This window comes from Neofelis nebulosa, chromosome 13 (assembly GCF_028018385.1).
Source record: "Neofelis nebulosa isolate mNeoNeb1 chromosome 13, mNeoNeb1.pri, whole genome shotgun sequence".
NCBI classification, from domain to species: domain Eukaryota; kingdom Metazoa; phylum Chordata; class Mammalia; order Carnivora; family Felidae; genus Neofelis; species Neofelis nebulosa.
This window is the reverse complement of record NC_080794.1, coordinates 315,598-332,161: the sequence shown is the minus strand read 5'-3', so window position 1 is coordinate 332,161 and position 16,564 is coordinate 315,598. Positions and strand designations below refer to the sequence as shown.

General features: G+C 51.9%; 1 protein-coding gene across 1 annotated transcript; it reads right to left on the bottom strand.

Annotated features, from left to right (window-relative positions):
• Positions 1-5,794: 5,794 nt before the first annotated feature.
• Positions 5,795-15,921, bottom strand: RHOU (ras homolog family member U). The gene is made up of 3 exons (XM_058696077.1): positions 15,421-15,921; positions 13,180-13,238; positions 5,795-7,220 (listed from the first exon to the last, which is right to left on the bottom strand). Exons 1-3 carry the CDS (start codon positions 15,680-15,682, stop codon positions 6,765-6,767), a joined length of 777 nt encoding a protein of 258 aa, XP_058552060.1. The 5' UTR covers positions 15,683-15,921; the 3' UTR covers positions 5,795-6,764.
• Between the last annotated feature and the right edge of the window lie 643 nt (positions 15,922-16,564).

Genomic DNA, 16,564 nt, shown 5'->3' with positions numbered 1-16,564 from the left:
TACTGTTACTGCTACGAGTGATGTGGGGTTTTGGGGGGCGTGTTGGACGGGTTGTTTTTTTTTTTTTTGAGAGAGAGAGAGCAGCAGAGGAGCAGAGGGAGAGGGAGAGAGAGAATCTTAAGCAGCATGCCCTGCACAGAGCCTGAGGTGGGGGCTCGATTTCCCAAACATGAGATCGTGACCTGAGCCAAAATCAAGAGTAGGACGCTTAACCGACCGAGCCACCCAGGCACCCCTAATGACGGTTTAGGTATCAGAGTTCTAAGTTCCTAACAAGTGCCTCTTCAGACACTCGAGCAGGCTCAAAATGGGATTAAGCACCAGCCAGGCTGGGTCTGGTGTATCCTAAATCCATGATGAGTGATAGGAGTCATGATTTCCATGGTAAAATGTCAGTTTTAATATTTGCTGCTGAAGCACACAACTCCGTCTTCCACCGGCCACGTACAATATGGTGCTTGTCTTCAAGTTAAACCCTGAACCAACTATTATCCAGAACCTGTCAAAGGGTGACTCATGCCCACGCCTCTCCCAAAAGCTTCTGTGCTCAGGGATATTTTCCAACGCCTGAGTTCTATTTGTGCTTTACGTTTTAAACACTCCGAAGCAGTATGCTTGGAACGTAAGGACACACGCCCTCGAGGGAACGCTTCCCACAGTGACAGCCACCGCAGGCCAAATCAACGTTACACCTTGAGCTCTTTGATCAGGAGGCAACGTTAGAAAGGGCTCCGTGAAGGCGGATCCTGTTTCTGCAAAACCGGGCAAAGACATCAAACATTCACGTCATCATTTTTAGTGCCTTTTCTCCCCAGTTCAGGCCAAATCCTAATCAGAAACCACCCTCCTAACGTCATAGGAGAAAACACTGTCTTGGGAAGGGAAACTCGGGCACTTGGTATGATGACCGCACGCTCTCTCTTTGGGAACCTCCTTGAGATGCCGAATCATAATAAAGTTGTTTGTGGTGTCTTGAAGAATACGGAGAGCAGGAGATCTGGATGTTTCGTGAGATAAAGGTAAGACAAGATTTCACCCAGGTCACATTAGAGGTGTTTTCGCCAGGGGGACCAGAAATATTCAGTCATTGACTGCTCGCCTCAGTAGCTCTCACCCTGGCACATCTATCCTTCGTTGGCCGGCTGAGCCAAAGGGGGCCTTGCCAACGTTTGCCCATGTCTGACCGACAAGGCCGCTGACTGCTGTGTTTCTGGACATTCCCTAACGAAAGAGGTGGTAACGATCTGGGGAGCCATGAGCTGACCTCCCGGACGGGAGTGTGGTCAGCAGAAGAATGGCCCCCAAAGATGTCCACAAGGGGAACGGAAGCTGCAGATGAGATTGAAACCGCTAATCCACGGACCCTGATGTGGGGAGATTACCCTGGACTCTCCAAGGAGGCCCCATATAATAATGAGGTTCCTTAAGTGTGAAAGCAGAGGGGGAGGAGTCAGTGTCAGCAGGATGCCAAGAAAGACCTGACCGGCCATTGCTGGCTTGAAGGTGGGGGAGAATCGTGCGCCAAGGAATGCAGATGGGCTCCAGAGCTTAGAAGAAGAAAGAAGATGGCTCCCTGGAGCCTCCAGGAAGGAACACAGGCCGGTCATCAGCTTGATCTTAGCCCAGTAAGACCCATTTTCGACTTCCCACTTCTGGGACCATCAGGTAAGAAAATCTGTATTGTTTTAAGCCCCTAAGTTCGTAGTAATTTGTCAAAGTAGCGAATGGAAACGGCCAGAATGAAGTATCTGTGGGACAGTCAATGGAACTGAATGCAATTTAGAGGACACACGTCTGGTTGGAGATGCACGTCAGGTTCCCCACCCCCACATGCTTCTCTCGCAGGCAGACCGTGTCTCTTCAAGATTCGGTTGTGTTGTCCGGATTGCACAGGGGAGCCTGGTTGGCTCAGGTGGGCAGCCACAGAGGACTCTGGATTCACAAAGCCAAATGTGCTAGCAAGAGCTTCTTGTGTGAAAGGAATCAAGGGACACCCCAGCAGCATGATCCTTCCCTTCCGCACAAATCTTACGTTGTTGTCTCACTCAGACTCACCAAAGCACCTTCACGGGCTGAATGCCATCTTCCCCTCCTGGGGGACTAGCACATGCACGTGCACACACGTGTCCCCGGTATCCTCCCAGTGGGTGGCCGCCCCCAGCAGGCCCAGCTCCCCAAGTGGCAGCATCTCTGTTCCGGGACTTTTGGAGATAATTCATATCGCTTTGCTCTGATCTCATAAAAAATGAAACATAGATGTGCTCTTACCCGTAAAAAGCAGAAGCCTCACCCAAAATTAGTAGGGATGACGATGAGAGCCATTAGGGGCCACTCGTAAGCTAATCACGTAGGCGTCCCGTTGTGAAAGAAATGAGCTTCCCCACGGAACTTCCCAACAAGACCAATCCGAGGCGACATTTACCGGGCACTTCCGGCACACTCGCACGTTACACTCAGAACCCCACCAGCCCACGGGGGTAGGTGCCGTGCTTATCCCCCCTACAGCTGCTAACGTTTAGACGCAGGAAGTTTAAGCTGCTTAAGGAATCGCAACCATGTTCCCTTTATGAAACTTTTCTCCCAGGATACTTGTCATTCTCCCACCTCCTTCAGGTCTTGTAAACATCTCCGGGATATTTACATCTCGCTGACCAGAAAGAAGATCCGCAGGGACTGTCATTCTAATGACATTCTTTGGTAGAAAAGGCAAGTACAGTTACATCCATAGGTCAGAATTTACTTCGTACCATGTGCTCTGTCCATGTAGCCTGGGAAGACCTATCCTGGATACGGGAGGCAAACTGGGGCTGGGTGAAGAGAAACTTCCAGGTCCCTCGGAGCTGGCTTGGGGCTGCCTGTGGAGGCCAGTGAGGGCAAGCTGGGTTTTAGCACTTCGGGGCACATACAAGTGGTCAGTAATCTAAATGCTCTCTGCAGAGCCTTCCAGGATGCATGAAAAGTCAAAGCCTGGCCTCAGAGGCTCCGTGGGGTATGGAGTGAACAGGCCCATCCTTCACTAGATGACCCTTGAGGCTGAAGGGTGGAAGCAGGAGGACATCTGGCCTCTCAGAATGTTCCTGTCCTCAGGGCCACCTCCCCTGGTGTAAGGGCTGCATCCTGGCGGCACCATGGGAAGGCTGACCACAAGTTCACATACACCACGTGGGCACCTCCCAGCCCTCGGAGACGGGGAACCCTGAGCCCTGCTGGTCTCCACTGCAAAGCCGGTGGGGCCCACGGCACCTTCTAATCCCTTTCATGGCTATTCCAGATCTTGGCCATCTAACCCACATGTGCACATGTGTTCTCATTCAGGATTCAAATAGCCTGGGCGGGGTGGGGGGGGGGGGGGGGGAAGGCAGTACTTTCACACATAAGGGAACGGAGGCTCACATCCAGGGACCTCCCCATCATCAGACACTACGTGCTTCTCTGAGCCTAGACCTTTGGCTCCAAGAACAGTGCTCCTGTCGGGGACACACACGGGCCACCAGCACGTGATCCACTACAGACACCTGCGTCTGACGTCAGAGCGCGCCGAAGTCAGACCGTGACCCCAGAATTCTCAAAACCCCATTTTCAATAAGCACTTAATGTTGGTTAGGGAGGATTCCCAAAATGCCTCTGGGCTTTTCCAGCTTCCCAGCACGGAAGCCTGAGGCTTGCCAACCGGCCTGCTTTTCGACGGGGCCGAACTTCCTCCTCCACTGACACTCTTCGGCAGAAAAGGCAAGCGCAGTTGTATCTGTAGGTCAGAATTTATTTCATACCACCTCGTTTATAGCATTTTCAAGGACAGCGTTCTGCTCAACATCATTTACGCTTGAAAAAGAGAGAAGCACAACTTGGTAAGGCACCAGGTTACGACAGTCGGGGAGAAGACTCTGCCTTCATTTTGGCTTGGGTGATAGCTGCGTGGTTTCTCTGAAGTCTGTCAAACACAGAGAACGACATTACAAAAGGTTCGCTTCCACATACGTGGTAAAAAAGAGAGAACACACTTGGGAAGTATATTGTATTTTTAAATCATGACTGGCCTACACCGTGGGAGTTAAGCGAAGGTGGCATCTTCTTAAAGCACGACTCATAAAATCTCCTCTGCAATACCAAGCTGCAAGTTTAACGATGGGTAAGCTTCGAAGTGGATCAACTTTACGTTTACCTCAAGCCGTACTTTTAAAAACGTTTCTGGGGGCGCCTGGGTGGCGCAGTCGGTTAAGCGTCCGACTTCAGCCAGGTCACGATCTCGCGGTCCGTGAGTTCGAGCCCCGCGTCAGGCTCTGGGCTGATGGCTCGGAGCCTGGAGCCTGTCCGATTCTGTGTCTCCCTCTCTCTCTGCCCCTCCCCCGTTCATGCTCTGTCTCTCTCTGTCCCAAAAATAAATAAAAAAAAAAAAAACGTTGATAAAAACGTTTCTGCCCAAGTCACACAAAGAAACAAGAATGGAGGAAAGCATTAAGTACAATCAATCGTACCTTTACTATTCTATAAAACGCAGCAACATATGAAAAATGGTGGTGTTTAAAGGTCAACCCTCGAGATTTTTTAGCGCTAACGGTACAGGCTGTATCAAGTTGGGTTAGAAATAAAGCGCTGGCGTAAAGCTTTCAGAACCGGGCCACACAGGCGCGTTTCACCAACAGCTTTCAACCAGTGGCCCTCCAAGGCAGAGGGTGCCAGTGGCCTCTCCAGGGGGGCCGAGAGCTGCCCCATATGCTATCACATGCATAAAATTTCTTCCAAGTTTCGTGTTCCGACTTAAAAATTAATTTGCATTGCACTCCATGACATTTGTTTAAATACAAAAACCCTGTTTAGAATGACTCCCCAAATAATTCTACCCCCTCTCCCACCTGGTCTGCACAGCAGGGCGGGCGGAGCCCAGCCCGGAAAGCTATTCTCACAGATAGCTGTGACCAGGCAGGCAAGACTGCTTTTCGGGAAGTCTGTCTGGAGCATTTTCACAACGAAGTAACGTTATTCCCTCAGGTTAGAACTAAATGCTTCAGGGGCGCCTGGGTGGCGCAGTCGGTTAAGCGTCCGACTTCAGCCAGGTCACGATCTCACGGTCCGTGAGTTCGAGCCCCGCGTCAGGCTCTGGGCCGATGGCTCGGAGCCTGGAGCCTGTTTCCAATTCTGTGTCTCCCTCTCTCTCTGCCCCTCCCCCGTTCATGCTCTGTCTCTCTCTGTCCCAAAAATAAATAAAAAACGTTGAAAAAAAAAAATTTAAAAAAAAAAAGAACTAAATGCTTCAGGAAACAGCGGATTATCAATTTCCAACGGATGCAAAAATAAATAGCAAACAACCCATGTGTTTTCATTTTCAAACAAGGAAACCCGTTAATCTGATTTGCCAACAGAGGTGAAAGAAACCCCGTCCCAACCTTTGATTTCTTCCATAGAAAAACACAAATTAGTTTTTTTGAATATAAAAAAGACAACGCAAGACCCACGGAAAGAGGAGACGCTTCTCTCCGCTGGCTCTGCAGAGCTTATCCCTAGTTTTTGAGCCGACCTTGGTGAGTCTGTGTCACCCACGGCAGCCGGACGTGATAATTCAACGCGTCAGGCTACCTTTTTTGGCACTTCGGAAGCACTGCCATCACAAAGGAAAACTATTCCTCTGATACGGCACTTGTTTTCTCCAGAGGACTAAGCTCTAAAAATTCTGCCACCTTGAAGAACACAAACGTTTCACAAGCATATGGTTTTCTGGCTGTCCCACAGGAAGGATGCAGCTTCGCGAGGGGGCTGTGGTCCACCCCCCCACCCCCCACCCCCCACCCCACCGCCCCCCCGGCCGGCCGCAGCAGACCGGCCCCACGAGCCCGGTGACACACAGCGCCGGGCCCTGCTGCCAGGTCCCTGAAAGGCATCTGTGGACTTCACTGGTTGTCGTAACGGGTTTCAAGAGACACCCATTTTAAAACAGGTTTCAAGAGATGTTCACGTTTGGTTTTCAGGTGGCCTCAAAGACGTGCCGAGACGTAGTTAAAATCCCATCTCTGAGTAGGGTATCATCAAAAAGAGAGCTGTTCAAAAAAGTAACAAAAGCAGGAACCTGAGCTTCCCTCATATGTTTTTTCGTGGCCGTGCTTTTCCCCATTAACCGTTTAAAAGTCTGAATCAGCAGCAAATATAGCCGTACGTACATGCATGCGTGTGTGCGTGTGCGTGTGTGTGTGTGCACATTTTGGCTGACTTAAGGGAAATAAAGGTCATTTTGTCTCCTACAAACATTTGCTGCAGGCCCTTCAAGAATGTTCACTTCCCTGCAGGCGGGACGATTTAAGTGTGGACGTTTAAACGCAATTCTGGCGGGTGCTCCCTGGCCGGCCCGCGTACGGAACGTCCTTGCATCGAGTAGCCCTTCATCAAGGGAGGGTCGACCACACCATTTCGCCGTTGGTCCTTCTGCGCATCATAACGCGGCCAAGTTGCATCCTTGACACCCACATCCGAGCAGCTCTCTTTCATATCAGATATGAATTAATCCCGAGGTCTCGGAGCTCTCCTTTTCCAGAGTTAGGAACATTGCTCAACTCCCTTCAGAAATATCTTGCAGAATTGGCTGGTCCCTAAGCTGAAACAAACAAAAACATCGAAGGCAAGAAAGAATACATAAACTGAGAGCTCCACCTGTTATACGCATACACACGCGTTTCCTATCCAGGTTCTACACAATAAAAGGAGTCACGTCAGCTAATATAGCTTCTAATATCGGCTTCATCTAAAAACTGCCTTTTCCGGGTTTCTTGCCAACATCATACGACACAGCAGTACTTTTTCCACCAGGACTTGGAGAGGTTTTTCATTTTGTCAGGAGTCCTGCTTTTGCGCTTCTTTGGCTGTTGCTGAGTGTCTGAGTACTGGATGCCGGCGACAATGGCCGCGTCAAAGACCTCTTTGAGGTTTTTCTGAGTCAAGGCCGAACACTCGATGTAGGAGGCGGCTTTGATCTCCTCGGCGCACAGCTTAGCTGCCTCTTCAGGCACCGGCTTCTCTTTGCATTTGTCCAGCTCAATGAGGACTTTGACGTCTTCTCTGAGATCCGACTGAGTTCCAACGAGGACGATGGGGGCTTTGGGACAGTGGCATCGGATCTCGGGCACCCACTTCTCACTGACGTTCTGGAAGGATGAGGGGCTCACCACACTGAAGCACAGAAGAAAGATGTCCGTGTTGGTGTAGCAGAGGGGCCTGAGTTTGTCAAACTCATCCTGCAACCAATCAAGGCACCCGAAAGTTATTTTTTAAATCCATTCTCATTAGCAAAAAGACCCCCTTACCAATTTTTTCCTCGGAAAGGGTTATAGCAAGCCCACTGCCAGGGCCTCGGAAAGCAATCCTGCTGCTTCCCCTAAGTGGGGCCCACACGCCCAACCCCATGCAATCTGCCCAAAGTGTTCGGTGTTTTCATCAACACTCATGACCCACTTGCAACTCACCACAGAAAAAGTATTTACATCGGGTGAATTTTAGAAATAAAATTGACTTCATCTAGCCTTCAGCTCAGAGTAACCCAGACTTACTCTCTCAACTGTGGTACTTAGCCACTCTTCCAAAACTTAGACAGCATCCACACTGATCCCCAGGTCTCCAAGCTGACCCCAGTGAGCCCTGGTCTAACACAGCTCCTGTCTTCAAGAATCCAGCCCTGCCCTTAGGGTGCCTGGATGGCTCAGTCGGTTACCCGTCCCACTCGGTTTTGGCTCAGGTCATGATCTCACGGTTTTGGGGATTCAAGCCCCTTGTCGGGCTCTGTGCTTACACAGTAGAGCCTGCTTGGGATTCTCTCTCTCTCCCTCTCTCTCTGTCCCTCCCCCAGCCGCTGCCTCTGTCTCTCTCAAAATAAATAAACTTAAAAAAAAAAAAGAAGAATCCAGGCTTGCCTGTCCCCATGACAGCTGTGAGCGACGCCCGCCTCACCTATCTGTACCTGTACACACTCAGGGCACACACAGTGCAGGGAAGAATTTTAATCAGACACAAGGACAGACCCAGAATTGGAGCTGAGACCTCTCATAGGCCACTCTCACTGGCAAATCACTTACAACACTGGTTAACACATTCTCGTTCTTGCTTGATGTACCTCCTTCTTGCTTTATCTCTTTTTCTCCCTCCTTTCTTCCTTTTCTTACTTCCTTTAGCCTTTTTTTTTTTTTTTTTTTTTTACCCCCTGCAAATACCAGGGGCCTCCACGCACGGTGCTTTGGGAAGATAAAGGACCAGAGAAAGGGCATACCCACCCTACTCTTAAAATATAGAGAATTGGATGGAATAATTCTAATTCATTATAGAAACCAAGCATCATGCTGAATATCTGCAATAGTCACCCACTTCACAGAGATGCATGCTGGACACCGGGCCCCGGGCAGGGCCAGGGGATTCACTGGGAACAGACAGACCTGGCCTCAGCCCTTGCAGAGATGTCTGCCTCCAAGTCAGCATTTCTTTATAGTCTCCTGGAGTCCCATATTCAGCTAACTGAAAGCTTTCACTCACCTCTCTCATAGGAAAATATTTACATCATCTCATTCCTATTTAGAATTTCTGAGGCGCCTGAGTGGCTCAGTCAGTTAAGCGTCTGACTTCGGCTCAGGTCATGATCTCACGGTTTGTGGGTTCAAGCCCCGCGTCGGGCTCTGTGCTGACAGTTCAGAGACTGGAGCCTGCCTCGGATTCGTGTCTCCCTCTCTCTCTGACCCTCCCCTGCTCGCACTCTGTCTCTCTCTCTCTCTCAGAAATAAACATTAAATTTTTTTTTTTTTAATTTCTATCAGTGGGGGCCCCTGGCTGCCTCAGGTCGGAAGACATATAGGACTCTCGATCTCAAGGTCGTGAGTTCAAGTCCCCCACTGGGTGTAGCGATCATGAAAAAAATAAATAAATAAACGTTAAAAACAATAAAAAATAGATAAAATAAAATCTCTGTCGGTGGGCGCCAGCCATCCGCAAGTGGACTATAACAGACCACTTCCCAGTGGCAAGAAAAAGTGAAATGTCATCCAGGTTTTCATTACTGACATGCACATTATTCCGTATCTGCAGCCTTTCTGCAGATGTAAAGAAAACCTGGATCTGTTTTTTTTTTTCTTCATTTGAAGCTCCATATTTCAGTTGTAGGGCAACAACCAGCAATATTGAAGTCAGCCGGCTACAATGCTCAGGAATAAATCTGGCATTTCGGAACGTCACTGCCACGTGTCTTCTACAAACGACGGTTTAAAAAGAACAACTTAGCTTCCTTAGTGCCAACTCTGTGTGCAGGAATAAACGCAGAAACCCGACCAGGTAGACTACGGCCTCGCTCTGAAGACCTCGTAATAAAACATTCCTTCTGTTCTCGGAGGCCTCAAAGCAAAAGCACAAGACTGAGCCCCACGTAAAGGCAGCTCCCTCAGGCAGCTGCACCTCGCTGTGAGAAGGCAGTCACCCTCGGCCGTGGCCTGGAATCTGGGCTTGCATTTCCAATAAAAAGAAAGACAAGCACAGGGGCTGGGCCCTGGGACAGGCCTTTGGAAATCTGGCTCCCCAGACCTCCGGGGAGTCTGGCTAAGGGGCTCCGGGAGCCGAGCAGAAATGAAACCCTCCTCCTCACGGCCTGCCCAGAAACCTTAGATATTTGCTGAAATAAATGCAATGTGCACATGGGGGACGAGGCCAGTGGAACGCACCCCCAAGGAAACGTGTGCTGAGGCCCAGTGACTGGCATGCACCTGCCGGGTCGGAAGACGTACAGAATTCCGTCAGGGGCGGGGCGGGCCGGACAGGCAGCTCAACAGTAACGTTGGTCAAGCTGCAACCTGATTTTTTTTTTTTTTTTGGTACCACAGAGATTTTTCTAAGTGCCTCACGGGTCAAAAGGCTGAAGAACTTTCAGCTTCTCCTGGTAATGCCACCGCGAACTACTCCTATCTCAGTGACAGTCCTTTCTCTTCTGCCAAAGGTATGTTTTGCAGAGCCCTCAGTCTCCGATCTATTCTCACTCAAGTAAGACTGTGAGTCCAGTGTTAAGAGCTCCTCGTAAGGCCTTATATGCTCACCTACCTCCCTGACAGGAAGACCCGAAGGCACAAAAAGCGATTTCTAGTTCCTCATGCAGCCAAGGAGAGCCACATTCTTGCCCCGAGCTTCCATATGAAACCAGGGTATTTGGGCCCCAGGTTAGGGCTATCTGTGCTCACGTTTCCCTGGGTTGGGACTCAGATGTGACACAAGTCATAAGGCTACTGTGAGAACTGCCTGAAGGGATGGGGGCAGGGGGGGTTCCACTGGTTGAGTCAACATCAGGGAAACACAGCAGGTGTCACATCAAGTCCCTTAAAAGGCAGTTTATCAGATCTGGATTAACTAAGGAAGTTGGAAAAGAACTACCACTTGGACCGGCTTTGCTGTGAGTCCAAATAAGTCCCAAATAACACTTGGGGTGTAGGGGAAAAAGGACTTTATCTTACCAACCGTGTAGGTTTCATGAATAGTTTTTGAAGTTAGTTTTCTACATGTCTTTAGATGGTCACCTCCTCCGTTACATAATAAGGTATGCGTTACTAACCAATACGTCATTTAAGAAATACAGTCCAGGGGCGCCTGGGTGGCTCAGTCGGTTGAGCAACCGACTTCGGATCAGGTCATGATCTCACGGTTCGTGGGTTTGAGCCCCGCATCAGGCTCTGTGCTGACAGCATAGAGCCTGGAGCCTGCTTCGAATTCTGTGTCTCCCTCTCTCTGCTCCTCCCCTGCTCATGCTCTGTCTCTCTCTCTCTCTCCTTCAAAAATAAATTAAAAAAAAAAAAAGGAAATACAGTCCATCTCAACGAAAACATCACTGGGAGAGCAAGAGAAAAAAAAAAAATTTTCCAAATAAACCAAAACGTACCAACTTGCACCAAAATCCTTCTATTTCCCTAGTTAAACAATTTCTTCATGAAAATGTCTCCAAAATTATCCTCGTGCTTCCCCCACTTTCAGACAGGCCATACTACGACAAATCAAACCCCGCCTCAATAATTCAGGATCGTTTCCACAAAGCGGTCCCGATGAGACTCCTATGCCTCTTCCAAAACTGCTCAGAGGTTTTCTCCCCAGACCCACCTGTCCTGCACCCCGAGCCCACGTTGCCTTCCGCCTTATGGAACTTCACTGGTTTCTTTCCACAAGTTCTCCTCACTGGTCTGTCTTCCCTACAGACTGTAAAGTCTTGTGAGGGGCAGGCCCAGGACCTCAGTTAGCACTTCCCCAAGACCTAGCTCTCCTTTGTCTGTCTCCATGCGAAACCGCGACTCAGCCCTATTATGTGGCAGGCACTATGCAGGCAGAACCCCAACTTAGGAAGCCGTGTCTGCGGCAAGAACCAACATGTAACAGGAGAGCCCCATCAGTGGGCAGGGATGTGCACTGAGCTGCTTGCTCCCAGGCCCCCCCGCAGGGGTCCCCAGTAACTGTGCCTTCTCGGGCCGTTAAGCTGCTCCTTCCTGCTTTAGCAGGGATGCCTATATTTATCGATGTGCTCCTCTGACCTCACTTGGAAGGTCAGAAAATCAGACACGGAGTAGGAAAAATATTCCCGCTTTATGCAAAGCCATACAGCGTTAGCTATAAATACGAGGAGGGCGTCCAGAAAGATGAAACATTGCAACGGCGGTGTTCTTTGTGCTCTCTTTTGCACAGACTACACACGGCGTTTGATTTTCCCTGCTGCAGCGGAAGGGGAAGGATGAGGAGAGAAAGAAGAGGCCGGGCTACCACTCCCGCCACTGTGGCCCCCGCCAAACCAGCGTTGAGCTGGAGACCAGAGCTGCTCAGGCTTGTATCACCTGGAGGTTTGAACTTGCTGTCCCCAGGCTAGGTAAGCAGTTTGGAAGTCCTGGCTGGGACGAGGCACTAGAGAATACTGGAAGGCCAACTTCTTAAACACGGAAGGTCACGTGACGATACCTCAGAAAGTGAAGTGGGCCCTTTTACGGGCCTACAAAGTGCCCCTCAGCATTTGCTCTAACAAAGTACAGGAAGGACTACATGTTTGTTAACTGTCACTTTGACCAACTCAAGAGACAGCACCCTGGGTTCTCACAGGGAACAAGGAGACCTCGGTGACGAGCGCCATGCCAAGGGAGGACGGGTGATGATGAGTCCCTGGAGCTCGTCGGGAAACACCTGAATCCCCATCGCTCCCTGGGTGTCCGATCCAAGTGCCTAACCTTCCCACGATTTGGAAAGACTAAGTCCAGGTTCATTCATGACTCTGGTGCAGGACAGCTTTGACCCCTGCATTTGCTTCAGGGAACAAAGGTGGCCCTAGCAAGTCAAACCACGGCTTAGGAAACTCCATCTTTTTCTTATTTATTTATTTATTTATTTATTATTTTTGAGACAGAGAGAGACAGAGCATGAGCAGGGGAGGGTCAGAGAGAGAGGGAGACACAGAATCCAAAGCAAGCTCCAGGCTCTGAAGTGTCAGCACAGAGCCCAACGCGGGGCTCGAACTCACAGACCACGAGACTATGACCTGAGCCGAAGTCCGACGCTTAACGGACGGAGCCACCCCGGTGCCCCAAAACTCCATCTTTCTCTTGAGCAAATTTCTTTTTTTTTTTTTTTTTTTTTTTTAATTTTTTTTTTCAACGTTTTTTTTTAATTTATTTTTGGGACAGAGAGAGACAGAGCATGAACGGGGGAGGGGCAGAGAGAGAGGGAGACACAGAATCGGAAACAGGCTCCAGACTCCGAGCCATCAGCCCAGAGCCTGATGCAGGGCTCGAACTCACGGACCGCGAGATCGTGACCTGGCTGAAGTCGGACGCTTAACCGACTGCGCCACCCAGGCGCCCCGAGCAAATTTCTTTAATATGTGGCTGGTTGACTTCTAATGAAATGATTACATCGCCAACTAACTTTGAGAAATGATCACAGAGCGTCAGTGATAATTTTTAATAAACACCAGAGAGTAAATAAGGTCAGAAACGCCTGTGAGAAGAGAACTGTTCTTCACCCTGTTGTCCCCGTCCTGCCCACTCGAAGCTGAGCCAAACCCGGTTTTTATCCCCCTCCCCGTCACCCTCTCAGGGGTGGGTCTACTTCGTGAGGCTTTAGAATGACCCCGTTTATGCAAGGAGGGTATTCTGAGGCTTTTCAAAGGCTGGTTCCCTTCCCACCACTGAGCAGCGACGATACACTAACCTGCCCGGCAGTGTCACAGAGCTGGAGTCTCACAGGCCGTCCGTCCACAGAAACCACCGCTTAAAAACAAGATGAAAACAATGATCAGGGGGGGGTGTCCTTTAACCCCTTTCAGGAAAAACATCGTTTTAGCTGCAACTACCATTGTCCCTCCAAACCCTTCAGTTATTCTGGGTCCCCTAATGAATTAAAGACTGGTCTAAAACAAGGAGGCCCTTGGGTGGCTCAGTCGGTTAAGCGTCCGACTTCGGCTCAGGTCATGATCTCACAGTTCGTGAGTTTGAGCCCTGCGTCGGGCTCTGTGCTGATGGCTCTGTGCTGATGGCTCGGAGCCTGGAGCCTGTTTCAGATTCTGTGTCTCCCTTTCTCTCTGCCCCTCCCCTGCTCATGCTCTGTCTCTCTCTGTCTCAAAAATAAATAAACATTAAAAAACATTTTTTTGGGGGGCGCCTGGGTGGCTTGGTCGGTTAAGCGTCCGACTTCGGCTCAGGTCACGATCTCACGGTCCGTGAGTTTGAGCCCCGCGTCGGGCTCTGTGCTGACAGCTCAGAGCCTGGAGCCTGTTTCAGATTCTGTGTCTCCCTCTCTCTCTGCCCCTCCCCTGTTCATGCTCTGTCTCTCTCTGTCTTAAAAATAAATAAACGTTAAAAAAAAAATTTAAAAAAAAAAAAACTTTTTTTGTAAATAAAAAAAATAAAAATAAAACAAGGAGGCCCCCATGCAGGCACTTTTGTATACAGCCCTCCTGGGCTGGCACCTCACTGCACTGCCCAGGATGAGGCCACAAACCCCTGAGCCATCGGATGGCACCCCAGAAGGGCCTGCACTCTTCTCCCAGCCCCGGAAGATTTATTTGCCCGTCACACTAGTTTCAAAAAACCTAAAAGCAACACTAGGGGGTAAATGGGAACCAACCTTGCCGTTTTAACTCAGTGGGAAGCCTCACAAATAATTCTGTTTTCCCTTGGGATCTGTTCCAAGACTTCATGGTTTATCAGAAAATTGTAGCTTGTTTTGAGAACACGAGCAAACACAGGCTGCCTGCATTGTCCTGTTTATGGAAGCGGGCCCTACTCATCTCACCCTGTCGGCTCAAAGAGAGGATTAAAAAAGAGAAGAAAGCCTGTCCACCTTTCCACTGGGATGGGGTACTGGGCAGGGGCCTGCCTCAGGGCACAGCTTGAGGTTTCTATTTGAATTAAGCACCCAAGTTTGTCTCAGTACAACTTTCCCAGTTCTTTTAATGTTTACACTGATCAGCTGGGAGGAGGAAAGGGGGGAAAAAACCCAAAACTGTTTAGGTGGGAAACCCATTAGGTGCGGCACACTTTCATCTAGGGTACCCAAGCCCTTGCCATTGGGACTACGAGGTCAAGAAACATTTCTTTTTTTTTTTTTTCCTTGAAGAGCAAGAGGGAGTGTTTCACACTAGGCTCTGTGGATTTTCACGTTTTTGTGAATTTCAAAAAAAAAAAAAAAATCCCCGAAAACCCCTTTATCTTTGTTTCCACCAAACTAAAACCCAGCATACCATACTTAAGAGCTGTAAATAGCTTAGAGATAACTGAAAAGATACTAAGACATCAGAAACACAGCCAATGAGGGAGATGGAAGTAGGGGCAGTGGGGCCAGGGGAGAGGGACTCCTAAGAAATTGGGTTTACTCTCCAGGTTTAATCCGGACCTAAGCCTTTACCAGTGCCGTTTTCACCAAAGCGAGTATTTTCTGGCTCTTTAAAGCGGAGACGCCCATTGTCACGGGAACCGCCAAAAGGAAAGGACCGAGACTCTCCGGGCCACAGGTAGGGCCACCTGCGCGTCACCTTCCCACTGAAACTCGGCAGCGGCGCCAGCAACGTCGACCTGACGCAACTTTCCTACGCAGCAAACTGACCAGGCAACCTGAACTCGACCTGTCTGATACTCGCTCGTCTGCTACTAAATTGCCCGACCATTTCTTTTCGCGTAGGCTCTGTCCCCCGTACCCCGCCCCCTCCGCCAGGCTCCGGCTTTAGGGTTCCCCATTGCCTCTGGAGGCTCCGCGCTCGCCGGGTCCCCGAGGCTCGGGAAATGCCCTGCGCTCCGCGCCTGGTCGGCTTCCCGGCCCCACAGCCCCCTCGGTCCCCCCCCCCCGCCCCGCCCCGCGACCCTCGCGCCGCCCTCCCCGCCCCCCCCCCCCCCACCGCGGCACCGGGGCCATCGGCACCGCAGACCGCGGCCCCGCGCCCCCGTCCCCGCTCACCCGAGAAGTTGTCGAAGGCGGTGGGGATGTACTCGGTGGGGTAGCCGTTGGTGGTGTAGCTCACCACCAGGCTCGTCTTGCCCACGGCGCCGTCGCCGACGAGCACGCACTTGACGCCGCGCCCCTCGGCACAGCCCGCGCGCCCCCGGCCCCCCGGCGCCCCGGGCCCGCGCCCCCCGCGCGCCCCGCGCTCCCGGCGCGGCGGAACGGGCGGCGCCTCGCAACGGCCCGGGAATGCGGGGTCCCCCTGCTGCGGGGGCATCGGTGCGCGCGCTCGGGCGTGCAGGCGCGAGCGAGCAGGGCCCGGCCCGCCCGCCCCTCGGTCCCGGAGCCCTCCGAGAGGGACGAGCTGTCACCGACCGCGGTGGGCGCGTGCCCGGCCCCCGAGAGCGGCGGTTCCAGGCCACACGCTCCCAGACAAAGGCGGCCGGGGTGGGTCGCGGCTCTGGGCTCGGGCGGCGCCACCTGGCTCCGCTCCGCGCGGTCAGAGGACTGCGGGCCGGCCGAGCGCCGTGGAGCCCGAGCGCTCTGTCTCCTCCCGGCTTCCCGGCGACACGACGCGTGGGGGGCGGGAGGGGAGGGGAAAGAGGCGGGTCCGGCCCGGCCGCTCTGTCCCCGCGCCGAGGCCACAGCGCCCCCCGCCTGCGCGCCGGGCCCCTGCACCCGGGCCAGAGGCGGTGCTACGCCGGGCGGGTGAGGAGCGCGGTCGCCGGCTCCGGGCCCGAACGGACCCTCGCTGCAGGGGGCGCGGCTGCCGCCCGCTCTGGGGGTGGACCCTGAACACCCACTCCGGGGCGCGTGGCCCGGAGGCGACGGGTAGCGGAAGGCAGCCTCCGCCCACCCCCGGCGGCCGAGACTGACACCACCGCCGGAGTGACCGAAGCGGTTCCGCCTCGTTGCGCCCACGCGGGCGGGGAAGCCTGAGCTTCCTCCGGCTCCCCTGGCTCCCCGCCTCCCCTTCCCGGCCGCAGCCTGTGCCGTGGGGGCCCCTTGCTGGCCACAGTGCTTCACCCAAGGGGGAAATGAAGTGTCTTGGGGACACGCCCGCAGGAGACTGAATTAAAAGGCAACTTTTTAAAGTCTTCGCTACAGCCCATCGTGTGATTTTTCTTCTAAGATCATTTGTGCTCCAATCGTTTGGGAA